The sequence below is a fragment of the Mustela nivalis genome (assembly GCF_964662115.1).
Source record: "Mustela nivalis genome assembly, chromosome: 7".
Classification (NCBI taxonomy): Eukaryota; Metazoa; Chordata; class Mammalia; order Carnivora; family Mustelidae; genus Mustela; species Mustela nivalis.
In genome coordinates, this window is record NC_139026.1 from 107,152,601 (window position 1) to 107,179,897 (window position 27,297).

Consider the following 27,297-nt stretch of genomic DNA (forward strand, 5'->3'; position numbering starts at 1 on the left):
AGGCCACCTTGTAAACTTGACCATCACTCTGCTCCCTAGCCGCCACTCCCACCCGCCCAGTGGGCTGATCTCAGGCAGACCTGCTTTCTCCAAACAGGAAGCATGCTGCTACAACAAAGCTGACAGAATTGGGGAATCTGTCAGGGGGCCTGCACTGACGTCAAACCAGACCCGACAGCTGTCATTCCCCCAGCCCATCACGCGGCCAACCTGGCGCAATGCGTGTGTCTGGGAGGGAGCGGGCTCTCAGCCTTGTCTCAGACGCACGGCTACTCGGAGCCATCCATGCGGAAGGATCCTGCCTCCCTGGGCACAGCTTCCCCAGACAGAGGGGCCAGGAGCCACCTCCTCCCAGCCGGGGCTGGGATGGTGCAGGAAAACAGCCGTGAATAGGAGCCTGGGCCTGGGGTTCTAGTCCTGCCTTTGCCCCCAACTTGCCCTGAACCACAGGCCAAGTGCCTTTTGTTCTCTGGGTCCTCGCTTCCTTTTGTATAAAAAGAGAGGGTTGGACTCACTGGGCTCTTTCCCTCCCACACCCTATGGACCCTGAGAACTCCGAATGCCACCTCCCTGGTTTGTGAAGGTGCCAAGCACAACGGCCCAGGAGAGCAAGACAACCCTCAGTGACACGCTCCCCGTGGAAAGCCTCACCGTCCCATTTATGAGTCAGCAAGAGTCCCAGGAAAAAGAAGATGCTCCCACCATGGACAGTGCTGCCTGACACCTGCCAGACAGCGGTCTGCCAGCTGGAGGGGTCAGGTACGCACACTCAGCTAAGGGAGGAGGGGGCAGTGGAATGCGAAGCATTGGGGCTTCAGGTTAGATGGAAGAACTTGCTACCTGTCAGTTAGAAAACCTTTCTCTCTTTCTTCCAGAGACCTTTAACGATGATCAGTACAGGTCCTCCCTACAGTAGCAAACACCCGTCTGAAGATAGAGAAGTGGACAAGCAGCATTTTTCAGCCTCGGTTACACCTGCAAATCCTTTTTTTTTGGGGGGGGGGGGTCTTCCAATATCCAGATGTCCAGGGCATGCCTCAGCCCAATTAAACCAAAGTTTCTGAAGACGGAAGTCAGCATCAGTATTTTGCCTGAAATCCACTGGGCAACTCCGCTGTGCAGAGAAGACAGAGAACCCTCCTGAGGTCTGGCTGCCCCATCAGCCACCGGGAAATCATTCTAACAAGCCACGGCTGCTGCCACCGGCAGAGCCACACTCCGGCATTCCCACACTCGGACTCCCACTCTCCCTCCCAACACTGGATCCCAGTGTGAAAGCAGTGCCATCTCCCCAGTTTACGGGTGAGGACACAGGAGTGACGATAAGAACCAGTAGGGAGGTGGAGTGCAAAGTGTCCAGCAAGCCTCACGAGCACTTTGTTTTACTCTAAGGCAGGACTCACACACACACACACACACACACACACACACACACACCACATCCATGAAGCTTCTTAGTGCCGTGGCTCCATGCCGAAAGCATCATGGCAGCAAACCACAGAGAAAACACGCCACAAAAGCCAGTTCAGAACAGTCAATGAAGCAGACGGGGTCCCCGCCGCACGCCTCCACGGGACGTCAACACGATCACTCCCCGCCCCACTCCCAACAAATCCACTCAGGACACGTCTCCACTGAGGGCTGGCCATGCCGGGGGAGGACTTGGCACTGAGCTATGTTCAAATTAGCCGGGGAAAGGGCGCGGGATTTGACCGTAATTGGTCATGTTTGTCCCGAGGATGACGACGACAGCACATTTCTCATGTTAATGTCATCCAACTACCCGTGTACTGCAATTACTCTGCATCGATTTTAAAGCCGACTTAGCACAATAGCGGCTTCTAATTTGTAAGCAAAACCTCGGTGGCATAAATCAAACTGTTCGAGGCAACGCCAGTGCCGCATGCTAATGGGGAGTTAATAGACAGGGGGAGGGTGGCTCGGGCACTGGGCCCCTGTGGGTCCATCTCCGCCAGGTGGACCCATGCTCCCCTGTCCAGACCCCACCCATCTGTCAGTCTTGGCCTCTACATGCCTCTCCAGCAGCAGCCCCCCAGGTCCGAAGAGCCAAAGCTGTGATTAAGGACCCCCTCTGCTCTCGGCTGTAAGACAAAACCCACAGTGCAGAGAAGTCGGTTGGTCCTGTATCCCAGCACGATGCCTGAGGATGATTTAAGGAGAGAACTATAAATTGTGGGAGAACAAGGACCCAGAGACCAGCTCTGGTGAACTTGACTCTCTGGTCCTCACTCTCAATTAATATTTCTTGAGGACCCACTAGAGAAAGGGTCCTTGGATCCGGCATGCTCTTGGCAGGAATGTGGGCCTCCGGAGCCAAGATACAAAATGAGCCATCCACCGCACAGGACCCCACACGTGATCCCATTGGGGTCACTTTGGTGGCATCAGGCTCAGGAGATGTGCCAAGAGCTAAGACCCCTGTGACTCTTCCCAGATACAGATCCGTGGGGTGCTGGGCGGGGGGGTGGGAGGATACTGTTAGCCTGGCAAGGGGAAAGCCTTAGGCTTGGAGACTTGTGCTGGTAAATGCCCAGGAAGAACTTGCCACCCACCCCTTTGCCACCGTCATAGTCCAGCCCAGGAAGGGCTCTGGAGCCCACCAGCCGCTGGTGCTACTGACTCTGGAAGGGCAAGTTATACCAAAGCCAAATGGGCCTCAGCTGGGATGGCGCCAGGGCCGTAAGGGCAGGCAGTGGGGATCCCCATGCACACATCCCCCTCTTCCCAGGGCAATCACGGCCATGGCCCTCCCCTCCACACCCCAGCAGAGCCAAGCCCAGGGTGTGCCTTGGGCACAGGAGAAGTTCAGTAATGTTATTGGAAGAACTGTCAGGAAAATACAGTGGAGAACCCCGCACGGCTCTAAGAAAATGTCTTCCTAACAGAGCACCTAAGACAGCTGCTCACTCTCTTTCCAATACGCTCTCATTCAGGGGTCTTTAAACAACTCATTTTTCCATGTCAAAAGACAGGCTTCAATTAGGTGCTCAGATATCTCTAATATTTCCCTTTAATAAAAAATAATGTCTCGATATGTCAAGGCAGTCTACTATGACACGGCAGGGACTGTATTCCAGCCTGTTTTTGTCTTTCCCAGCACAGGAGGTACTTGGACAAATGAATAAAGGAACTGACAAACAAGGGAAAAGAGCTGTTAAGGACAGAGTGAAAATTCTAGGAAGTAGTCCTAACAAGAGAGCATCCTTCCAACCGCCAGCAGGCAAGGGAGCCCTAGAAAGCCCCAACTGTGCATTCAGGGTGATGTACAGGTCCCTATGTCCCCAGGGCTTCTCCCCCCCTCCCCCACCCACCAAGAGCGGCTCCGCTTGCAAAAGGTCAACCTGATGCCAAGTCTCCAGGGCTCTCCTGTCCCAGAGCCATGAAAGGGGATTTGAAATATCTCTTTGAATCTTCGGAAAAGAGCACTGGGTGAAGGATGGCTCTGGAATCAGAAACGATCTCCCGGGAAAAGGCCAGCGCGTCCCTCCTCTATGATCTATGACCAGCAGAGCCCTGGCCTTTGAAGGGCAGACCCTGGCAGTGGCCCACCCTTCCCACCTGAGGCCCCTCTGCTGGTGGCTTGGTGTGGCCACCCTGGCCTCACAGAGACAGCCCCACTAGGCAGACCAGGAACGGCTCCCACAGGCCAGGACAGCAGGGCTAAGTCTCGGTGCTTGGCCCTCCTGCCAGTCCCAGGAAAACACCTCCATACCAGATTATTCTGCAGATGGCCATGAAGCTTCCCATTTCCCAGGAAACAGCCCAGGTTTACCAAAAGTGTCACCTCTGCCTACTCCAAAGAGGCACCCAGCCGACACCTGCTGAGCTGCTCTGTGGCACAGCTCTGGGTGTGTCTGGTGCGTCCCTCTGCTGGAGGGATGGGCAAAGTGAGGCTTGGCTCCTGGGGAAGGCGCACCTGCCACGTGGGTTCCCACCCGTGAGACCTGCAGCCTCCCAGTGAGGTGCCACCCAGCCACCCCATTGCCACTGAAGGACAACTGCAATGACATCCAGGACCTTGCCAACCCTGACAGCTTTACCCGAAGTCACAATCCTTGGTCTATGACCAGCCTAGAACAGAAAAAGGGCAGTTTTCATATCCCATTTTTTGAAAGTTCGCAGTGTGCCACTTAGCTTTTACGCAAGACCTACATCAGAACCTATTTTCGCCAACTAAAAGAAAACCAAAGAGGATTTTTTGCTTTTACAAAAAAGAAGAAGTCAACATAGCATTCAGGGTTCGTCTTGCAGCCAGCCATCCTAGAGGCAGAGCACACCCAGAGCCGCGAGAGGGGGCCCGCCGAGTCCATCCCCAGGACTATACTCAGCATCTTGGCATCAAGCTGCCAGGGCTTTGAACTCTATCTGTGAACATCTGTGCTTTATCTCCATTTATTCTGTGCATCCCTTGGCAAGATGTGTCCTAAGGTATCAGAAAAGCCTAAGAGGCTATTTTTTGCATCTGGGAATGCTCAGGAATTATTTCCATATAAATCAATGGTAACTGCTTCTCCGCTTTACACCACTTCCGCCTGTGAAAGGTTTCATAGGAAGATTCTACTTTTGGATAGCGGGGGAAGCCTGTGGAGTGGTTAGGAGCAAGGGAGCCTCTGGAATCAACCAGACAAGGGACCGCAGAGGGCTCAACACAGGTAAGCTCCCACAAGCGGAAGCTGCAGATAACTAGAATTCAGGCCAAGCCCCAGAAACTTCCTTGATTTACTCCCTCTATGTAAACCATCATTTCCACCTTCCCTCTATTTCTCCCTGCTCATCTGTATGCGTAAGTCCAGAGTGTAATGTACAGACAAACCCTTACGATCTTAAAGGAGGTCTCAGTCCAGCCGATCCTTTGCTCCTGGCACGGGAGGCACAGGCCTCTCTCCATCCGTTCTCCCATGGGTCAGCCTTGGTGAGGTGCCCAGCCCAAAAAGGGGCCCCGTGGCGGAATCAACACAGCTCCCTCCAGAGGTGCTACTCCATGGAGGCAACATCATCAGGATGGCAAACTGAGCCAGAGCTATCCTTCCTCATGCACTGTGCTGGGACACCTTCCTGAAAACCCCACGCGACAACCCCGGGGAAGGTTGCGCATCACTGTCCTCGTTCACGGTGGAAACAAAGTGAGCTTGGAGCAGCTAGAAATCTCACTAGATCACCGCCAAGCCCGACTGCAACTCTGAACTCATGTCATCACCGCAGCCACTACACCATCTGCCCCCAGCCTGCCAAAGGGAAGGAAAATCCACCTGAAAAACCCCCGCCCCTGGCCCATCACTCTCCACTGAATGGCCGCACTTGACCATGACAGAACCCGGATAGCCAGGGAGCGTGGCTATCTGTGGGGCTGAGTGGCCCTGATAGCCAACATATCTGCCCTGGCTCCTTGTACCTCTGGACCCCTCCTTTGGGGGTCCCGGCTATATTCCAGGACACGGATTGCCAGGGGGTGAAGGAAGAAGAGAAATATCAGGTTGTTTTTTTAATGACCCAGATTCTAGCCAGATGCATTTGTTATTGGCAGCGGAGAGCCAGTGGAGATAAGAACACCGGCAGCTGGTGATGTCTTAATCACTGCGGAGAGGAAGGGACCAGGCAGGCTCAGTCCCTGGTGCTGGCTACCTGAGGCGCTCTGCCGGCGTCCGCTCTGCCCCGCCCTGCCAGCTGTCCCTATGCCTTCTCCTTTCCTCCCCATACCCCACCTCCCTGCTCAGGTTCTGCTTTTGTCTTTCACTTTGTCTCTGCCATGGTCCTAAGTGGGACACCGGGTCTCCCCACAGACCTGCCTCAACCCCACCAGCAAGGCCAACTGGGAGGTCTCTGCCTACATGGGTCTCTGGCTAATGCAGGCCCCTCTTTTGAGAGCTCAGTAAGAGGTTTCAACCCTAGTTTAAACACAGAGTCCCTAGAGAGCATCCTAAAAGCACAGAACAGCCTACCTTCAATTTCCTCCCCCATCTCTGGCTGAGATCTCCAAGCACTCAGGCTGGGAGCTCATTCCTCATCTGTCCAGCTCTCCCTGCCCTGCTGGAGGCTGGGGGAAGAGGGAGGGACATAATGACTCGCCTCATTCTGCTGAGGAGAGAGCCAAAACAAAGCCTAGAGAAAGTGGGCCCAGCTGAGGAAGAGGGGGCTGAGAACACAAACCAGGCACCCACACTCTAATTCTGAACACATGTTCCCCATATCGCCCTGCCAAGGAGCATGGCTCCCCCACCCCAGCAGCCATATCTGCCCATGCACACCTTGCCTGACCCAAAGGCAGCCACCATGTGCCAGACAACGGGCTGAAGCTCTTCATATGTGTGTCTGTCACTCCTGGAGCCAACCTAGAAACCAGCTCTATTATTATCCCATTTTACAGATGAGGAGGTCAAGGCTCCAAGAGTTAATTAAGCTCCTTGCCAGGTTCCTGCAGACAGAATACAGTGATGCCAAGAGCCAAGCCCACTGTCTGTCTGTAAAGTCAACGTCCTTGCCACCCTCCCACCTTTCACTTCGCCAACCAGACAGCTAGAGAAGCCCGGGCAGAAGGCAGAGGGCAGGAGGGCAGGGTGGCTCCAGGGAGGTAGACAGGGATGGCTAAAGCCAGCGAAATTAGTCTCCACGGCTTCTGATCTTCTTCCCTCTCAGAGGAAAAAGCCTCTTCCAGTTTCCCGGCAGAAGGAAGAGGGACGTGTCCGCACATCAGCACGGCATCTGGAGCCGAGGCTCGCCCCTCACTCTCCTCTCAAACACCAGGCCATCCACCCACACCACGGCCCCTCACCACGGCCTCAATGAGGCAGACAGACTTCGGAGAAATCAGGTGCAGGCTGTGGTAGGGTTGCTTATTGCTTCTGCTCCCCAATTCCTTCTCCCATCACCTAGAAGGCAAGAGCTAAGCACAACCCCTAACCGAGTCAGTGGACATCGGCACGGAGACCCATGACTGCCTCCCCAGCAGGGCTCCCCAGGTCTGCCCTGCCTCCTCGGTCCTGGCACTCGATGTCTGAGTCATTGGATCAGGGGCATTGTGGAAAGGTTGCCTGCTTAGTTATCTCTGAAATACAGCAAGATGAGGAGAACCCAGGAGGGAGAGAGTTACGAGACAAGTTTGGGAACACCAAACAGAAAAAGACAAAGAAGAACACCCCAGGAAATTAAACATAAATAGCAAGGCAACAAGCTGCCCTTCCAGAGGTATTTTTCAGCCCTTGGGCCCATTCCCCTCTCCTTCCCCGGGCCTTTCTCCAGCCACGTTCAGAAGCCCATTCTGGCAGCCTAGCCTCGCCCAGGACCGGGGGCCCTTGGGGTAGTGGCCTGGCCCGGAGTTTCCCAAGGGCCCTGAGAGCCTGCGGTGCACCCAGACAGACCCCAGAGCCCACTGAAGCAAGGGGCCGTGGGGCCCACTGAAGCAAGGGGCCCACTGAAGCTTGTCCATGTTGACAAGCTGGAGGTCAGGGCCTCGGCAAAGGAGGTTCACACTTCTGCCTGTAGTTCTGTGGAGAAACCAGCCCCCAGTGGACTTTCTTGGGAAAGCAGAGAAAGATCCGCAGAGCCTCGAAGCCAGGCTACCCACCTGGGCACTCCACGTTCCAGTACATTCCACTACAGACAAGCAACCTCATGTATTCCCTGTGTGACTTGGACCCTCACTGTAACACCTTCTCTCTCCACAGCTCAGTCTCCCTACAAGCAAAATAAGGCTGTTGACGCTCTTGTAAACCTTCCTGAGGAGACGATGTTCTTCAGGTTCCTCAGAGACAGTGTAAAATACTGATCACGGAGAGGACTAAAACTGGAAAAAGTTCTCCAACTCATCCTGTCCAGCCCCTGGCCTCCAGACAGACTCACCTTAACCGGGCTGAGTGCCCAGGGTGGGTATACCCCCCACCTCTGGGGAAAGGAAAGGAGCCGTTCATTTCCTCAGTAGGCATCCCTAGTGATGCGGGCAAATGTGAGAGCTCTGCTCAGCTCCCTGCCCCCAAAACCTACTTCCACATCTCCATGGTTAGAGTAGAAACCAGATGGCTTTGTCCCTCTGAGGATGACTGGCCTGGCTTGAGCATCCCCCACAGGGCAGATAAACCCAAGCAAGCAAATTTGCTCAAATTCCTGTCAGTCAAAACGCCAGCCTTACCAGCTGGGCTCAGAGACCAGCCCTAGGGCCCAGTGGGGGAAGGGCCTCCCCAGAGGTTATCCCCAGTACAGGACTCCCCCCACTGCCACCCCCAGACAAGGGTCCTTCACATAAAGCCAGAGGAAAGACAGACCCTGGAGGGGAGCTGAGGCCACAGCTACCCTCAGGAAGGGCGAGGCAACAGTGGGTCTGATGAATCAGCCACTGGGAAAATGAAACCAGCTCTCTGGGATCTTGAGATACAGGTCATCTTGTAAACTCCCGACAGAAGGATTGAGCCTAACCAAGCCAGACAGAGCAGTCCTAGATGTGAGAGGCAGATGTGGTTCTTGGCCAGCCAACCCATTTTCTCCCCACTGACCCACCACAGAACTTGGGGAAGGCCAGAAGGGGCCGCTGGAGATAAAGGAGGGGGTCAGCCTCCCACTGCCACACTTCCTGGACAGCCGCGAGTCGCTTTGCTGGGGTGTCAACCATGGTGGGGTGCCTCGGCAGGCAGCCTGTGGGAGCTGTAATCACGTACTTAGTGATTACACACACCCCACACACCTAAAGTGGACGCCTGGATGGAGAAGAGCCTCAGGGTAGAAACCACTGTGGGGCCTGATGGTGGACTCCCAAACAGGAAGGCAGAGAGGCAGTGGCCGAAACAGAAGCAGAGGACGCGATGGGAATCAGGAAGAGAAAAACAATCTATATTAGCATCACCCTTCACAGACTTCAGAGAACCTTCATGAACGCCATCTCAAGTATCCTCCTGACAATTCCTCCAGGTTGGCCAACCATGTGTTGAGGTGTGTCCCCATTCTACAGATGAGAAACTGAAGTCAAAGATCCTCCCGGGGGGCCATGGCACAGCTGTGAGGGGAGCCCACACTCCTAGTCAAGGCCCTTTCCTTCCCCCCACTGCCGCCCCCAGGCAAGGGTCCTTCAAACGAAGTCAGAGAAAAGACAGAACCAGGAGCTCTGGGCTGGAAATGGAGGTACAGCCAGCAAAGGCAAAGAGCCCCCAAAACAGAAAACAAACCCCCAGGAAACGTGCGTGCTCTCCAATTGACGACACCCACCCCGCCGATCCTCACGACCACACAGAGAGGGGCAGGCAGGTTCCTGAATTCACCATCAAGAGGCCCCTTGAAGGGGAAGCCTCCTCAACTTGGAGCCTTGAGTTCAGTGGGGTGGGGTAGGGGGCTGTTTGTTTTCTCCAAGGCTGGCAGCTGGGGCTGCGAGGTTGGGCCGGGGGGCGGGGAGGCAGGCGGCTGGTGCTGGGGACTGCCCCAGATAGAGGTGGGTGGTAGAGAGGGGAGAGACAGAGGTGGGAGGGAGGGGAGAGACAGAGGTGGGAGGCACCGTAGTGCAAGGGAACAGCGAAGACGCTGTTCAGGGGATTGCGGGGAATGCAGGAAGGGAAAAGAAAGCTCTTCCTAATGATGAATGCTGGAGGGCGGAATTGGAACAATCGTAATTAAGGCTTCTAACAATAGGAAGGGAGCCGAGACAGTTCTGTGTGTCAAACAAGGTGCTGAGCTCCTCTCCCCTGGTGAGGGTGCTTAATAAAGCGGCCCACCCCTCATTACCTGCTTAGTGGGTGACAGCCCTCTCGGGCGGGGGCGGGGGTGGTAGGCAGGCAAAACCAGCCGGCTGCTGGGGCTGTCCCCATCTCTTGCTTGGACTCAGCCATGACCCTGAAGCAGGAAATGGGGAGCAGTGGAGAGCCTCTCCCTGACACTGAGCAGGAAAACAAAGGTCCACAGAGTCCGAGCCCCCTAGTAAACGTTCGGTCTGGAACCCAGGAACACCTGCACCCACACACACTCAGCCCCACGACAGAGCTGCCACTGGCTGCCAACACATGACCCTCTGGGTGGAGCAGAATCTGGGGCTGTTTTGTGATGTTCAGACGGTGAGTTCCAGCACACCACGGACACACCCAGCCCTGCTCGTTGGGTCCTCCTCATTCCAGCCTCAATTTCCCCACTTGTGAGCTATGAAGGAACCCTCCTTGGTCCCCTGCTCTACCAAGGCTCCCATGGGAAAAGGAAGATAAGGTATCTCAAGAATCATCAGCTCTTTGAAAACACAAAGGCAGCAAAAGAACTGTATAAAATCATAGGCTATCAGAGCCCGAAGGGACATTACGGATGGGCTGGTCCAAGTCAGTCACTGTCCAGATGTGGACACTTAGGCCCAGAGGAAGGAAGTGACGTATCCAGGGTCACAAGGCCAGTCAGGAACCCCGCTGGAACTCAGAACTCCGGTGTCTTGTGACCCATCCCCAGCTCTTTCTCACTCTGCCCCCTTGATCCCAAGCGCAACAGAGAATTTGCTGGTGTGTGGCTTGCATGAACAGCGGGATTTCTGCCTTTCTAGAAATGCGGAGGAGATGCAGGATCCACGGCTGGGCACACCAGAATTTTCAGGCTGCTGGAGGGGCCATCCAAACCACCCTGTCCCCCCCAACCCCAGCAAGTTCCGAGAAGCCCCACTTAAGAGAGAAAACAAATCAGCAGCGCTGAGAATCTTGTCAGTCTTCCTCCTACAGCTCCTGATTCAGACCCGCCACCCTCTACAGAGCGGCTTTTTATGAAACATGCACTTTTCACACAGACTCCCCTCCTCCCACCAGGCAGGCTGAGAAAGGGGCAGACGAAGGGGGGCTTGAGGCAGAGAGGGGAGGGGATGGGGGGCCTCACGCCCTTCTCTTTGGCTGCCATAAATGGTAACAAATCAAGCACCTTGTGCGCTCAGCTCTTCCAACAGCATCAACGTTCCTTCCCCCTGCCCTCCTGAGGGTCCCCCAGTCTCCTCCCCACCAGGCCCCCGAGGCCCCAGGGAATGGTCACGATGGGTGTCCCAAATGGCTCAGACATCACAGAGCCCTGGCCCAGAACCCAGGCTCATCAGCCTGACAAGCTGTCACTCTGATTTGGATCCCACGAGCTCTTGCCCACAGGCAGGGGAAGAAGCCTCCCTTACATGGGTAGGGGGCACGGTCAGGCCCCAAAGCACACCTGACCTCCCAGAGAGAACAAACTGGGAGCTGCTCCACACTGGATGGAGGACAAAAGGCTCCAGATCCTTCCACCAGCCACTGTAATCTCCTTGGATCTCCTCCACCCACCCCCCACCGCGCCTGCCCAGCCCAGGCCAGGCCAGGCTCCCCACATTCCCCAAACCCCAGGGTGTTACCTATACAGACCTTCCACCCCGCGGCCTCTAACATTCTGCCAGGTACCATGTAAAGTGCTGTCATCAAAGGGGTCCTCGATGAGCAGCAAACTGCTCTGCTGGAGCCATTCCTTGCCCGCTACGATCTGGTTCAAACCCTCTGTATGAGCCCCTTTCTCTGGCATCAAATATCACCTCATTTTTCCTGCCACCACCTCCACCACCCTCCCCATCCCCCCTCTGCTCACCCAGAACCCCTTCGCCTGACTGCCTTCTCCCCAGCTATACATCTCCCATGCTCTGGGACCTCCTTTCTGCCCTCAAATACTCTCTGAGAGCCTGCCCCTCTCCATCGAGCCCACCCTGCTCAGAAGACAGCTGGCAGGTGCTGGACAAGGACACACGGACACCGCCCTCCACGGTCAGGAGGGCACTGAGCGTCGGGCTGGGCCACGGCGGGTACTCAGGATGCACCGTCCTCTCCCATGCCCGAGAGGCACCCACCCCAATGTGCACCTGTCAGAGGACCAGTTTGCTCTCCACACTCATCTCATTCATCGGGTCTGTACACACAGTCACGGTGAGCCTGACCGCGAGGTCCTGCTGACCTCCGGCTCCCCTTCTCTCCATGTTCCAGCACACCCAAAAGGCCATGCCTCCTCCTCACCACGTGTCGAAATACCACTCTTTTGTGGAGGATCGGCTCCAGTCCTGCCTCTTGCACACGGCCTTCCCTGCCCACCCACCCGAACTACTGGGTGCTGCCACTGTGCATGCTCCCTAGTAGCCAAGGCAAGCGGGAAACACATTAGATTATGGAATAACATGTACTGTTTATAAGTGCTCACTACGTGAGAGGCCGAACACAGGAACCCTGACATCACCTACTCACTGCGGTCCCTGCTGTCTCAGCATCCTGGAAGAGGAGCCCGCAGCTGGGGCACGGAGGATATCTATAAGACGCACTAACCTGGAGACGCCGGCTGCAGACGTGGGTGCCCCCCGGGCGCGCTCCACTGTCTTCTCACATCCCTCTGGGCCAGAAATCCGGCTCCTCCCAGCGCGACTGTGAGCATCTTGAGAGCAGGGACCCAGTGGGCTCTTGTTCCCCTCCAACACATAGTGTGGGGTCAGTGAACCATGAACACAACTCAGAACTCACTGGCTGATCCCTTTTTTGGGAATTCAGAGGCTCAGGATGGAGAAACGTGGAAAGGGGCTGATGTACTGGAATAGAGACGCATGGTTTTCTGCGAGATGCCCCAAAGGGGTCTTGGCTCCAGGGATTCTACCCACAACCAACTCAGACATACCCAGATGGCCCAGCCAGGCTCAGAGCAGATCACAGGAGCACCAAGGCTGCCAAATCTCGGTGCTGGAGGCTGTCGTGGTGGCTGGGCAAACACAGCCTAAGCTGCTGGATGGCGGCAGGGGGGGGGCGGGTCTTAGCCTCCCCATTCCCCATCTGCTCCTGACCTCTCCTCCCAGGAGGTGGGGAGGATACTTCCAGGGGATAAGCAAATCCCAGCAGTGGCATCTGGCATTTGGGAGGCAAAACCCTTCAGCAGACATCTACCATTTCTGCTTTTGCCCCTTCTTTTGGTGTCAGCACCCCTGTTTTCCTTTGGGGAATCCCCCTCCTCCCTGGTGCATACAGCCCTGTCCCATTGGTCAAGGTGCTCTGCTCAGCCCTGGCCAAATACAGCCTCAGACCCTCTGTCCTGGGAAGCCAATTCCTGAGCAGTGAGCCCCAGGGGCCAAAAACGGACAGAATCAACATGACCAAGGTCATCATTAGCTTGTGGTACCTGGACACCAAGAGCAGCCCTGGCTCCTGTCCCTGTGTGTGGCCTGTTGCTCAGCTTTCCTTTCTAAACCATGAGCTAACCTTGTCTCCGCACAGACACTGAAAGCTCAGCAGATAGAAACACAGGGCTACAGACAGCAAGAGAAGGGAAAAGAAAGCCAGGCCGGTGAAAACAACAGATGCCCACCAGAGTGGGTGGCCCCCAAATGTCAAACAACACTGCCGAGCCGTGGTCACCGAGAGAGATAAAAAGGCAGGTCTCTGTGTTCTTGAGTTTGCCACAGCTGGGGTGTGGTGTTCACAACCCACGAGCCTCAGAAGCCATCCAGGACACAGTAAGCTAAAAACGGGGATGCCAGCTTACACCCGAAGGTCACACACCCTCGGAGGGAATCTAACTGAATTCACAACTGACCCTGGAACCACACCGACCCCTGTCCCACTCAAGAATCTGCATATTCAAATATGCTACTAGAATTCTTAGGAAGATCTGTTATACATATGTCTTTCCAGAGTGTATTAATTATAACACATTGTGGTTATTAATTTCTTACATAGAACTATTACCCATAGAGAACAAATGCTATTATTAATAGAAATGCATATTACACATGTATAAAACAAAAAAAAAAAAAACCTGAGTATAACTTTTGACTTCCCCAAAACTTAACTACTAATAGCCTACTTTTGACTGGAAATCTTGCCAATGACATGAAGGGTGGATCAGCACACATTTTGTATGTTGTATGTGTCATATATTGTGTTCTTACCCCAAAGTATGTCGGAGAAAAGAAAATGTTAAGAACATCATGAGAAGGGCACCTGGGCGGTTCAGTGGGTTAAGTTTCTGCCTTCGGCTCAGGTCATGATCTCAGGGTCCTAGGATCGAGCCCCACATTGGGCTCTGCTCAGCAGGGAGTCTGCTCCCCCCCCCATCTCTCTGCCTGCCTCTCTGCCTACTTATGATCTCTCTGTCAAATAAATAAATAAAATCTTTTTAAAAAATTAAATGTGCTAAACGCTAAAAAAAAAAAAAAACATTTATAGTACTATTCTGTAAAAAATGTATTTATAAACAGACCCACACAGTTCAAATCCATATTGTTCAAGGGTGAACCGTGTATATAAATATACGCACACACACACACATATCATGAAAATGTTTCTGGAGCTTATATAGTCACACACATATACACATGTATATATGCACACCAGATGTGTATTTATACACATATGTGCACACACATATGCACACATATACATATACATCTACACATCCATGCATACTGTTGGGGGGCAAGCGCAGTGGAGCTCTGAGAACTCGCAGCTGAGCGACCCAAGGGGAAGACACACGTGCAGAGCCAGACCAGTAGAAGGAAAGGAACTAATGCCCCCCAGGAACCTGCCCCACCTGCCCCCCACGGACTCCTCACCCAGAGGCAGACACCTGCTGACTGCCCCAACTCCACCCTTTCTGGCTTCGATGGGCAAGCAGCGTATGTCCTCTGCCACCATGGGGTCTCAGGCCTGGAGAAGTCTGAAAGGACGCCCCGCACCTTGATCCTGGGAGAAGACAAGCAGTGGGAAGGGCCACCCCACTTGAGCACGCGCCACATGGGGCCCCCGGATGGGCACACGGGCCGAGCCTGCCATGACAGAGCAGGACTGCACTCGGGTTCTGCTCCAATGTGGCTGGCAGCTCCCCTCACACCAGCTGCAGGCTCTGACACAGGCAGAAACACAATTAAACCCCTGCGCCCTCCTCTCCTTTCCTGCCAGAGGACAAAGCTAATCGTGCCTTTCCTCTCACAGGCTCTTCCCACTTCTCCCTCACACCAGAAATCAATTTTCAGACCATCCCACTTAATTTCTAACTCCCCAACAGGAAGAGAAACTGAGGCGTAGGGTGACAAATGGAATTTTCCGAGCGCTCATCACTCATCGTGCAGCGACCATGTTAAGACCACCACAGGCCTACCCAGAACCACATCACAAGACAAAACGGCCAGCCAAGGGCAGGGCACCAAACCCCGTGAGTGGGCAGCATTTCTGGGAACTAGAGTAATGGAGGCAACAGTATTCTCCAGAGCCCTCGGGGAGAACGTGACACATGCAGGAAAGAGCACACTGGTGAACCACTGTGCAGGCGGACACCCTTCAAGGACTTGCTGTGACAGTCTGCTGGTCACAAAGCCACCTTCCAAGGCAGTGAGCACGTGTGGCTGCACCGTCTTGTTTGGCTACGTGGGATATTCCATCCGGGGGCCAGAATGCGCCCCTACAGCATAGAGTCTTTCCTTTAAATAAACCCCAATCGTAATCAAAGGGTATCACCTGCAAAGGGCATCCCATTATGAGCCTGCCCAAGCCCCCTTACCTAGCATTCCTGGCACTTGGGTCAGCCCACAGACCAACTCACATACACTGAACAACCACCACAAGCAAGCGAGGCATGGATGATAAGACAAAGGCCCCTCCCACCCTACTGCTCCTGCTCACAGCCTTGGGTGATGAGGCCTCTAGCCTCAGTATCATCCACACATATGTATCACTGCCCACTCGTGGTAGTTGCAAGAGTTTAAAGTGTCTAGAAGATGCTAGCAGAGTGGAGGGACCAGATATGAAACATACAAGCAGGGCTGTATGGTTAGAACCCTGCCATATGGTAAACCCTGCCATGATGAGGTGAGCACAATCTGAAATACTCAGTGGCACAATATGCAGGGTCAGGCTACAGGGAAGCTGTGAAGGAAACAGTCTTCATTCTGGGGTACTCTCCTAACTGCACAAAAATAGCTCGAACAACCTAGACTGTACAGAACTGACCATCCACCAATCTGAGAAAGGCCCTGATCATCACTAAGTGGTCACCTCCTAACCGGTTTCTGTTTGGCGCTGGGACTGGCAGAGGGAAGGCACAAATCGTCAGTGGGTCATATCCAAGTACGCGTAACTCTGATCCTGTTTTTACAGGGCTGCACCGAGCCAGATTGGAAGCACAGATCCAAGAAAAGCTCAGTCTAAAGTCAGCAGAGGAAGGAGCTTGATTGAGATGACCTCCCAGAGAGGTTGTAGAAAGAATAGGTGCTCTGAACCTGGCTTCAGATCCCAGTTCTGTCGCTTTCGAGCTCTGATTCGGGACAAAATCCCTAGCCTGCCAGAGCTTCCAACTTCTTAGAGACAAAATGTGAAAAATCCTACCTCACCTCATACCTCATCAGCTGCTGTGAAGAGTTGATAAGGGAACAAAGCAAATAGGGAAGTGCCCAGTGCCATGCCTGGCCAACTACAAAGCCCCACTATGCCATAAGGAGGAGTGGCTAGAAGGCCTGCTGGTGTCCTCCTGGGGCCCTGCCCTTCTCCGTCCTCACGCGCACAGGGGTTCTGCTGCGCTCTGAGGGGAGGGTGGTGTGGTGTCAAAGGACGGAAGATCAAAGTCTCTATTTAACAAAAGACATGTAAGGCCTTCATGGAGAACATTATGACAGCTTATAGAAGACATTAAAGAAGGTCTCCTATACGAAGTATACCATGTCCATGAATACAAACACATGGCTAGAATACAACTGATATTCATGAATGGAAATACAAAAATAGCAATTCTCCCCAAGTTGATCAATAGACTCAAAGCAAAGCCAGTCCAACCACCAACAGGGCTGCTTGCCTGGTGGAGGGTGGGGAGAAGGGTTGACTGATCGATCAATTGATTTTTGGTGAAACTAGACAAACTGATCCCAAAATTCATGTTTGCATAAATCTCTTGTGAGAACCAAAGGCCAAGAACAGCCAAAACATTCTTGCAAAAGCATCAGATGAGAGGATTTGCCCAACCAGATATCAAGACTTAGTATTAAGTTGTGGTCATCCACAGCAGAGCCATGACTGACAACTGGAAGTTGTGTAGCTGCTCCTTCACAGATGCTTCCACAAGCCATGTCCTAGAGAAACCCCTGCGTATGTACACCAGGAGCCTTGTATGGGAATGTTCGCGGAAGTATGTTTAAAAAGCAGGAAGTAATCCAAATGTTTATCATCAGAAGAATGACAGCAGAACTCTAGGGAACAGTGACAATAAATGCATGACAGCCACACATACCAACAAGAACCAATCAATAAATGTAATACTGAATTTAAAAAAAAAAATTCAGGGGCACCTGGGTGGCTCAGTCAGTTAAGCATTCGACTCTTGATATGGGGCTCAGGTCATGATCTCAGGGTCATGAGACAGAGCCTGCTTAAGATGCTCTCTCTCCTTCCATCCCATTCTCTCTGCCCCACCACCCGCCTCTCATCCGCAGTTGCTCTCTATTAAAAAACAACAAACAGATGATTCCATCTAACAGAAGTTTTAAAACCAGCCAAGCCAAATCAAATGATACAGTGTTTAAGGATGCTTACATACGTGGAAGCACTACAAAGAAATACAGCAAACACAAAACGTCAGGATAATGGCTCTCTCTAGAGGACGAGTTGGGGGCATGCTCAGGAAGGGGCTCGCAAAGGTTTCATGAATATAGCTCGGGTTTTAGTTCTTTTTTTTTTTTTTTAAGATTTTATTTATTTATTTGACAGAGAGAAACAGCCAAAGCAGGAACACAAGCAGGGGGAATGGGAAAGGAAAAAGCAGACTCCCCACTGAGCAGGGAGCCTGATGCAGGGCTTAATCCCAGGACCCTGGGATCATGACCTGAGCTGAAGTCAGACGCTCAACAACTGAGCCACCCAAGTGCCCCTGGTGTTTTAGTTCTTAAGCTGAATGGTTGGTATGTGTTCTTTATGTAATTTTTTTAAACTACATGAATTTCATAGGATGTATTCCAACATTTTAAAAAAAAATTTTAAGTGGCTGTTTTTCTGGTTAGTAAATTGACCTGGACCTGGAACCCCATGTGCCCTGTCAGTCTGCTCAGGTCACAGGCCTATCTGCCCCACAGAGTCCAACACTGAGTGTGCCAGAGAGAGGGACCCACCCTTCTAGCACCCAGGGCCAAAGGCCCATGGGGACCCTACAGTAGGACCACGGGCCCAGCTGGCCTGCTGCCAACCTAATTCACTGCACCAGCAACAAAGTGAAGCAGGGCAGAGTGTGGGCCACCTCGCCCAGAAAGGTAGGAGGTAAGTATATAGGGTGGCGGGTACCACTGCAGGCCCTAGGAGCTGAGACCACACCCCTCCCCCACCACCTTCCCTTCCCATCCTCCATCCCAACAGATCTTCCTAAACTTCATGGATCCCAATTTCTAGCACATATCCCTAAGACCAGAAGACATGTGGAAAAATCCCCAGTCTGAAGAGACATGTGGGGCGCCTTGCAGGGCTCCAAAGCCCTGCCCAGCACTGTTGCTCGAGCCTCTGGGCATCCGACGCTGTGAGAGGAGCTCCCGGTGCATCCCGCAGGCCCAGCTAAGCAGCATTCCTACAGAATGCATCCGCGGCCTCATCTGGGCTTTATCACAGCCCTGGAAGACACTTGATACCATCAAGTGTAAAGATATCCAGGAACCAAGAAGTACGGAAACCTTCAAAACACAGGCATTGTTCCTGGAGTCTCTGACTCAGTAGGTCGGTAGATGGGAGGGAGGGACAGGCAGGCAAGGGGACATGGCCTCTGTGCATGTACAAAAGGTCTCTGGTTGATCTGAATCTATACCAACATGAAGAATCTCAGAGCAGACAAAAAGCTCTAAAGGCAGTAGCCGTGTCTCTGTTCTTGGTCAGTCCCCTTCCCCGGCCCAAAACCCACTACAGCAGGACCTCCCTGCAGGCCCCAGTGCACTAAGCCACCCAACACAAGGGAGAAGACTTGAAACCCCACAGGCTTCCCTTCCAGGGGCTTCTCCGGGTCCCCTGGGAGACTTCAAAGCTTGCTGGAGCCCAAAGAAAGAAAAGGCAGAGTCCATCCAGACGGAACCGCAGACTCATGATGTTAAAAGGTATTTTAGGTATCCCCTGAAGCCCTGTGACTACTTAAAGAAAGAGTAGGGGGGGCAACAGCCTACCTCCATCCTGTTCTGTGCCCCCCAGCTGCGGACCTGCTCATCCCTTGGACCATGTGCCACTTGTACTGTCCCTGCCCCAACCCCCCAGCCCCACTTCTGCTGGCAGATTAGCTTTCAAATGTGAGCAGGGACAAAGCTGGCTCAGAAGACTTAACTCTGCCCGACGGGTTTAGCTCAGCTTCAAAGCTTCCTAACTGGAACCAAATAAGCGGGCATATCGCAGCTGGAAGGGAGAGGCCGGAAGGAGGGGGAGGACGGGGGCATGGCTCTAAGCTGGATTACCTACAGCAACAGCTTGCAGCCTGAGTGACACAGCAAGGCCTGTCATGGTGGTCACTGCCAGAAAGACCAAATACCCCTTTCCTCCGACCCCTGGGGACAAAGTCAAGAACACCCGCAGCCTCAGGTGCACACTTCATGGCAGGGGAGGGCCCCCTCGTCATCAGAAGCCACATCACACTCACCACCCAGAAGCCACTCTCAACGGGCACCACCCAGACTGATGGCGCCCTTTGTTTCTCTGGGTTCAGTCCATTTCACAGGTGCAGGACCCTCTGTCTCTCCCCGGGGCTATAAGCTCTCCCCAGGCACAGGCTCTGGATCAACTTGTCTCCATCTCTATCCCACTTTGTCCTGTGCCTGGAACCCCACCTTCATCTAGCCCACAAACTCCTACCCATCCTGCAAAATCCAGGTGTCACTGGATCTGCTCTGCTATCTTCGTGTATCTTCTATCTACTAAGAAGTATTAACTACTTCTATTAAGTAACTCAACGGAGCACCTACTGCTCAGAACTAGAACTGTTCGTTTGACTCCTCCGTGGGACTCTGAGTAGCTCAAGGGCCTGGCTTACAGCAGAGGCTTAGTCAGTGCACGCAGGGCCCAGTACCCACAGTGCATCCAGTCAGCCCTTTCAATAGAAGAAACAAAAAGACCATAATTCGCTAAGTCTTTTGTCCAAACTAGGAAACTCAGACAGTTTTTTCCCCTCACCCTTTATCTCTGATGGATGCAAACATTCTAGAGAGGGAGTGTCAGGCAGCCACCATGCAGGGCTGAGGGAGGGAAGGACAAGTCAAGTCAGGCCACTCAGGGGCGGGGTCCAGACCTGCTGCTGTCCCTCCCTAGAATTCTGGGGAGGGGGAGATGGCCTGGCTCTAACCCCTGCCTTGAGTAGGAGCCCTTAGCCCTGTGTTCAAATGCTTGGTGGAGGACAGTCCAGATGACCTCTCGATTCTGCGACTTCCTGGCCTGAGAAAGCTGATCCACCCTCTGCGAGCCCAGTCAGCCTGTTCTCACCAACTGGAGGCTCCTGTGCACGCAGCGGGCATTCAGTAAATAGTTGCGGCATGAGTGAATGGGCTCAATTGGGACCCCAAGAGCCCAACAAGCCCCAGAGTCCACTGCCAAGTTCAGCCAAGGGCAGCCAGGCACACAGAAGCACGGCAGGGGGAGGGCGAGGCCCCCATCCTCAGAAAAGGTCGGTGGTGTTTTCGGGGCTCTTCCCTGGCAGGCCAGCCAAAGGGAGGACAGACCTGTGGCCCTTCCCTCCAGGTGGGGACAGCGCTTGCAGCTGGAAGTTTCTCTTTTCTATCCTCTTCCTCCCCGCCCCCTCTTGATTGACAACAGTGCTGGCTCCGACATAAAAATAGATATTAAGACATGGAAGTTTAATTTTTAATGCTTTGGAAAGGAAGTGAACACAGAGTTGGCATTCCCTCATGGCCACGTCCTGGGGTCTCGGAGCACCAGCCCCCTCTTCCTGCGCAGAGCCCTGCCTAACCCACCCAGAAGGCCTATTTGCCGGGGCGCTCTGGGGAAACAGCCCGATGCCTCACGCCCAAGCATTTCGGGAAGCCTCCAACTCTTGTTGCCCAGCTCGGCCAGTCTCCTGCTTGGAGAGGCCACATCCCAGACCCATTTAGACCCTGTTGAGATCCCTCAGCCTGCTTACCACTTCCATTCCCTGACAGAAGGTATCCCACAGGCTCAGTAGGACACCCAGGCCATCCAGCTCCGCTCCTGGTCCACCACGGAGCAGCGGGGAGCCAGGGAGCCCACAGAGGAACTCACGATGCAGCCAAGCCAGTAACGAACGTAAGCCTCCATTGTGGCTAGACAGCCTTAACCAAGTGGCCAGCACCGAGAGAGCAAGTGAACAGCCTATGAGGGGCCAAGCCACAAAGGCCTGACCCCGCTTAGGGGAGGTTAATCAGGGCATCCACCCAGCACCCTAGGCGCGGCCGCCCTACCCCAACCTTTCCCCTGTTCCAGCAGACACACTGAACCCTGTCTCCTTGGCTAATTGGCCTTTATTAAGAGAGCAATCCACAAGGAATAGACTTTCCAATGGAGCCAGAATGTCACTGTTCTGCCAGCCCTGATTTGAAGTGATGGGACAGCTCTGCTGGCAACCATGAAAAGTGACCATTATCCTGAGTGGCAATTATGCCAGCAACCCCAGGCCCACCCCTGGCCCCTCCATGTCAGATAAGAGCTGGATTTGGGTTGGGAGGAGCTGGGCTGAGAGCACAATCTGCTGTGTGGAGAAGGTGGACACAGGCCCCTAGCACCCAAAGCCCACCCCTGCACTCTCTCTCTGCCCTGCCCAGGATTTAAAGCTCTGAGTCTCCTTTGCCCTCCTGGAGAGGCTCCAATTCACTCCACCTCTCCCTAGAGAAGTCCCCCAGACGGCCCTGGGAGGGCTCAGGGAAAAAGCTGATGGAGGGAACTTCCCAGGCTTTCCACTGCTGGGGGAACACCCTGGGGTGTGGGTTTGACTACTGGTATACAGGCCCCTCAGGGTGCTGCCCCCAACAGGCAGGCACCCAGCAGTTGGTAAGTCACCTGTCCTTTTTTTGGTAAGGAGGAGAAGCGCTGGCTGCATAGCCCCTCCTCCTGCCGGCCCCTGGTGATGTCACCCGGGCCCTCAGTAACGACAGAACCCTAGGAGCTTTACCCAGTGGCCAGGACCCAGGATTCTCCCACCCGTGGGGGGGTGCAGGGTGACAGCTGCACCTCTCCTGGGCCCTGGGAATCCTCCCAGCGGGCTCTGAGAAGGCAGGGGTGTGTGGCAGCAATGGTGGCTTTGGAGAAATACCAGGTAGGCTCCAGGATCTATAGGAAGATCTCTATCTATTGATTGTGGGCCTCAGGTTCAACTCTAATGCCTCGGAAAAGTCTCCTTGGGGGATCTGAGCCATGAGACTAGAAAAAGTGATGGCTACTTAAGTCCTAACAATTGCTCTGGGTCCCAGAGGGTTTGGGCTCTGACCAGCTCTGCATCCCTCCTCACCCCGACCCTCTCACTCCCCTCCAGTCTTCGTGTGTGCACTGGAAAGCAGAAGAAGTGGCCCAGCGGTCCTGCCTCATCACCCACCCCACCTGCCCTTGGCCTAGACACCTTCACCTTTTGCTTCGGCTCTTCCCTCTGCTCCCTCACTCCTATGAAGCCCAGCACCTGCCTGCAGGACATCTTCATTCAAGTAAAGCACAGTGACCTGCCCTGTGCCCGAATTCTGGCTAACTCCCTGCTACGTCCTTCCACCTCCCAGGGAACACAACGGCGGGCTCTCTTACACGTGCAAGCCTCCATTGCTCTTCTGCTAAATTTCCACCTTTCCTACTTCATCATCTCACGAGTGACTAGCATAAAAGAACTAGGTCTTTGAGATCCAATGTCTCCCAGCTCGTAGCATGTCACAGGAATTCTGAAAATACTAAGTGATCAGAAAAGTCAAAGATTTGGAGAGAGAGACTCCTTGCCTGGTAAAAGAGTGGTGGTAGGTAGCTCCTAATTAGGAAGAGACCTTGCTGTAACCAAAAAAAGAAAGCCATTCCATCAATCAGCTCATTAACTTCTGCCAAGCTCTTAAGGGAAGATGAAAAGAGTTGCTTTTCGCCCCACAGCTAAGTTGCTAGGAGAACTTTCAACACAGGCAAGTTTGAGAACTAACTTCTCTTCCCCATCGAGCGGGACTCAGGAATCTCTACCACACAATGGATGTGGATTTACCACTCTGGCCATCCATTCATTCACTCACAAACTTATAATGAGTGCCTCCAATGTGCAGAGCACCAACGCCTGGGCCATGTATGGTGGCGGGGGGGGGGGGGGTGTGCGGGGATGAAAACTAAGTAGGGGGACGCCTGGGTGGCTCAGTTGGTTAAGCAGCTGCCTTTGGTTCAGGTCATGATCCCAGCATCCTGGGATCGAGTCCCACATCCGGCTCCTTGCTCAGCAGGGAGCCTGCTTCTCCCTCTGCCTCTGCCTGCCATTCTGTCTGCCTGTGCTCACTCTCTCCCCCTCTCTCTCTCTGATAAATAAAATCTTTAAAAAAAAACAAAAAACAAAAAACTAAGTAGGAACTGAGCTGGAAAAGGAAGAAGCCACAAGCAGCTATACCTATTCTGGCCAGCAGATGGCGGGATGGGGGTGGGGAGGAGGGCTGCTGAGTGGGAGGTATTGGCAAAGGCCCTGCGCTTCCCTATTAAGGGTTTCCTAGTGAGTGGTAAGATATGCAGAGATGGGGGCAAGGCAGAAAGGTGGGTTGAGACTACGAACAAGGGCAGAGAGGGAAACTCCGCAATAAGAGTAAGGCAACATTCGTGTAAATCACAGACATCAAATACCCACCACCGCTTGGCTGACACTGACCAGGAGCACCTGGCCCAAGGAGGCCATGAAATCATTCTTGGCATTCCAATGGTTCTGCCCCAGTTCCCACAGAACCCTCAGCACAGGGCAGGTTAACACCCTAACAGCAGTGCCCGCAGGGCCCCAGACCATGCAGGCATCCAGGGAAATTCAACTCAAACAATCTCCAACCGGGCTCCCCAAAAGAGAAGTAGCGGCCTGCGCCCCAAGCTGGAAAGGAGGCTCCCTCCCCAGAGAGAAGGAAAGGATGCTGGATGTCCCATAACTAATGAGGTCAGACATGAGGGAGGCCATCATCACAACAGCCTCCACTCCCCTACCTCGAGACTGGAAAGGAAACCCAGTTCTTAAGGGATAAAGCAATTTGCTCAAGGTCACACGAGAAGCTAACACAGAACCAAGACTAGATTCCTTCTTCTTCCCACTCAGCCCTGAGCTATCCTCTTCTGTGGGAATAGTCACCGCCCCCCACACACACCCAAAAAAGTTTTGTTAGTTAAAGCTGGTCACTTCACACAAGTGTTCAACATCAAAGCACAACTGCTTCTAACTAGCTTCACTGTGAATGACTTTGTCCTGCCCCCAGTGCTCCTTCTGGACCATGGGTGGCTGACAGGCCCTGGGGCAGAGCCAAACATCTGTGCTGACTACGCTGGGGCTCTGGCAAAGAAAGACGGAGGCAGCAGTCGCGATGAAGGAGCCATTAGATAGGAATTTGAGAAGTTTTAAAATCTGCCAAACTTGTATTCCTTTTTGCACACATGCACACGTGTGTGCCCATGGCCTTCAGAAGCACAGAGAACCGAGAGCTATTCCAAGTTGCCCCACTCACCGACCCCTTCTCTAGAAAATCATCCTTCAACGAGGACAGGGCACTCCCTTTGTCCCTTTCAGTCTTTGGGGCTCTGGGAGCCTGGGAGGGCTGGCTGGTGTCCCATGGTGGGAGCACATGGCCAGCCCGCTCCCTGCCCAGTCCACTGCAATCCCTCAAAAGCAGCTGCCTGCCACCCGATGGCAGCAACCCTCCCTCACTCTCCTTTTCCACACATGCCCTAACTCAGGGGCAGACCTGCAGGCTAACAAACACATCTCCCGGCTTGGGACAGGGGCTCCTCTCCTCTTCCAAAGACTCACTGAAGGAGGGAGAGGAAGTGATCTCTGCCATCCCTCCCAGCCCCCACCTCATGCCCACAAAACCGGGCATACTGTCTTCTTGTATATTCAAGAAGAATACAAGAAGAAACTTGAAAATCATCCACATTTGTGCCTGTCTTCCACTCAAGGTCACAGCTGTTAAAAATTCTGGCCCCACACCGATTTCTGCAGGTTACCCGGTGGGGGCACTTGCACCAGGGGAAGGAGGTGGTGGCAAACTTTGCCAGCCACGGAGAAGTAGAGTAAGTCTCTCCTGGAAGACAAGCAATTCGGAGCCTCCATTCAGCCACCAAGGAGAGAGAAAGATGAATGAAGGGGGGGGGACGATTTTTTAAAAACACGCACACTTACCGTTGTGCAGAAAGCAGGGCAATGCAGCACCACGGAGGAAGAGGGGAGCACGCTACGGTAAGCCCGGAAGAGGAGAGGTAGCAAAGGAGAGCTAAACGCAAGGACTTACCCAGAATATCAGATTGAAGAGGAACATCATGTACTTCAAGCAGCAGAGGCAGCCCCTGGCCATGTTGCACTTCTTAAATTCTAGGAGAAAAACAAAGGATAGGTCCAGGTAAAACACCACGTACTTGCTGCCTTTGGGTGCATTGTACTTGTCAGTCTTGACGCCAGCCTCGGCGCGGCTCTGTCCCCGGGAGCCCGCGGTGCCGTAGAAAGCGCCGGCCGTGAAGCCGCGGCCGAACGGGCGGCCCGAGGTGGACGGCTTGGCAAAGTCCGAGTCCTTGCTGTCCAAAGATGGACTCCGGTGGATCGAAGAATCCTCGCTACTCGACTTCTCCATGCTCGCGTCGTTCCCGGGGGGCGCGAAGGGCGGGGGGCATCGCTCCCGGAGTGGGACGGAGGGGGCGCCCAAGTCGGGCACGGGCTGCGGGTGGGCTGGCGGAACCCTGAATGCCCTCTCTCTGCACCGGGGAGCACTCCCGGCCAGACCCGGTGCTCAGGAGCCGCTACCTCTCGGACGGCGCCCCGCTCCCAGCCGACTGGCCCGGGAGGGCTCTGCGGTGCGGCGCGGCGTGGCGCGGCTCTACGCGCGCTCGCGAACGCTCTCCGGGAACTGGCTGGCCTGCGTAACTTAACGTCTTTGGGGAGGCTGCAATTTGATTTCTCTTTCCAGAGCGTCAGCTCGCCTCCCGGTGCACCGGCCGCTCCACGCGAGGCACAAGGGCACCAGGATCCAGGTCCCCGGGCACACCTCTCCCTGCCCAGCCCCGGCGCTGAGCCCGGCCACTTTGCGGGCGCTCCGCCTCCTTTCGCTCGGCGACTTTGCGGAGCTGCTCGCCGGCCCTGGGCTGCCCGGGCGCGCGGCGGGCAGTGCTCAGAGATCCGCCGCAGCTGCCACCGCTGGGCTTTCCCTGCGAAATCCCCAGCCCCAACTCCCGACTCTGAAATCGCCGGGAGCCCCCTCCCCGGGCCCTCGGCCCCGCCCCCCTGCTTTGCATTCGGCCAATGAGCACTGGGCCTGCCAGGGGGCGGGCAGCCTCCCCCTCCCCAATGACACATTATCTTTAATAGGATTAGCGTTCTGCTGTGTGCCTATACCAGTGCGCCGGGAGCCCTCGCTAAATGTCAAGGGCTCCGGAGCTGGGGGTGAACCAGAACCTTCATCGGAAGGCGCTGGTCTCTTCCACGGGAGAAAAGGGGGCGGCGAGAGAAAGGGAATGGCTGGAGATAACAACGACCCAAGGAAACCAGAGAAGAGGGCTGGGGAGGACAGGAGGAGGAAAGAAGCGCGGCCACTGTCGAGCTGGCCGCCGCCCCCTGTGCACACGGGGCCAGTGGAGGCACACGGTCCCTCCACTACACACGCGCGCACACTCAGACACACACGCACACACGCTTTTGCACACGTGGATCTGGCTACCGCACGCAGGGAAAAGAGACCGCAGGGGAGGGGCGAGGTGTGGGAAAGGCGCTTGGGGCCTCCGCGGGGCGCGCGCCGCCTCCCCGCCCCCTCCGCGCGCGCGCGCACGCTCCAGCACACACGCGGCTCCGCGAGACTCCTGCAGCTGCGCGAGCCCCTCCAACCCCCACCGCCCCTGCGTTCCCGGGTGGGATGCCGTGCTCGCTGGGACCCCAGCTGGGCTGAGAAGAGTAGGTGGCAGAAGTAGTGTCCTGCCTTGCCCCTCTGAATCCTGCCTGTGCCAAGGGTGACGTTGGAGTGCTCTTGGACCCAGGCTGGGTCCTCTCCCATGAGGACTGCACAAAAGGGGCTGGTCAAGGGAAACAGCAAGAAGAATGCTCTTGCTAGGGGCTAGGGAACACCCAGGTGGAGCCCTTTACCCTGCCGTAAAACACTGCACCTGTGTCCCCTGGACTTGTGCGTAAATCTGCACAGCTGATCAGGAGAGACCA

General features: G+C 54.5%; 1 protein-coding gene across 1 annotated transcript in view; it reads right to left on the reverse strand.

Annotated features, from left to right (window-relative positions):
- The window catches only part of TSPAN9 (tetraspanin 9), an 84,086-nt gene extending 57,765 nt beyond the window's left edge, over positions 1 to 26,321 (reverse strand). The window contains exon 1 of the mRNA XM_082738126.1: positions 25,391 to 26,321. Within this exon, the coding sequence (XP_082594252.1) occupies positions 25,391 to 25,726 (336 nt within the window). The 5' untranslated portion in view covers positions 25,727 to 26,321. The remainder of the gene's footprint in view (positions 1 to 25,390) is intronic.
- Positions 26,322 to 27,297: the final 976 nt, after the last annotated feature.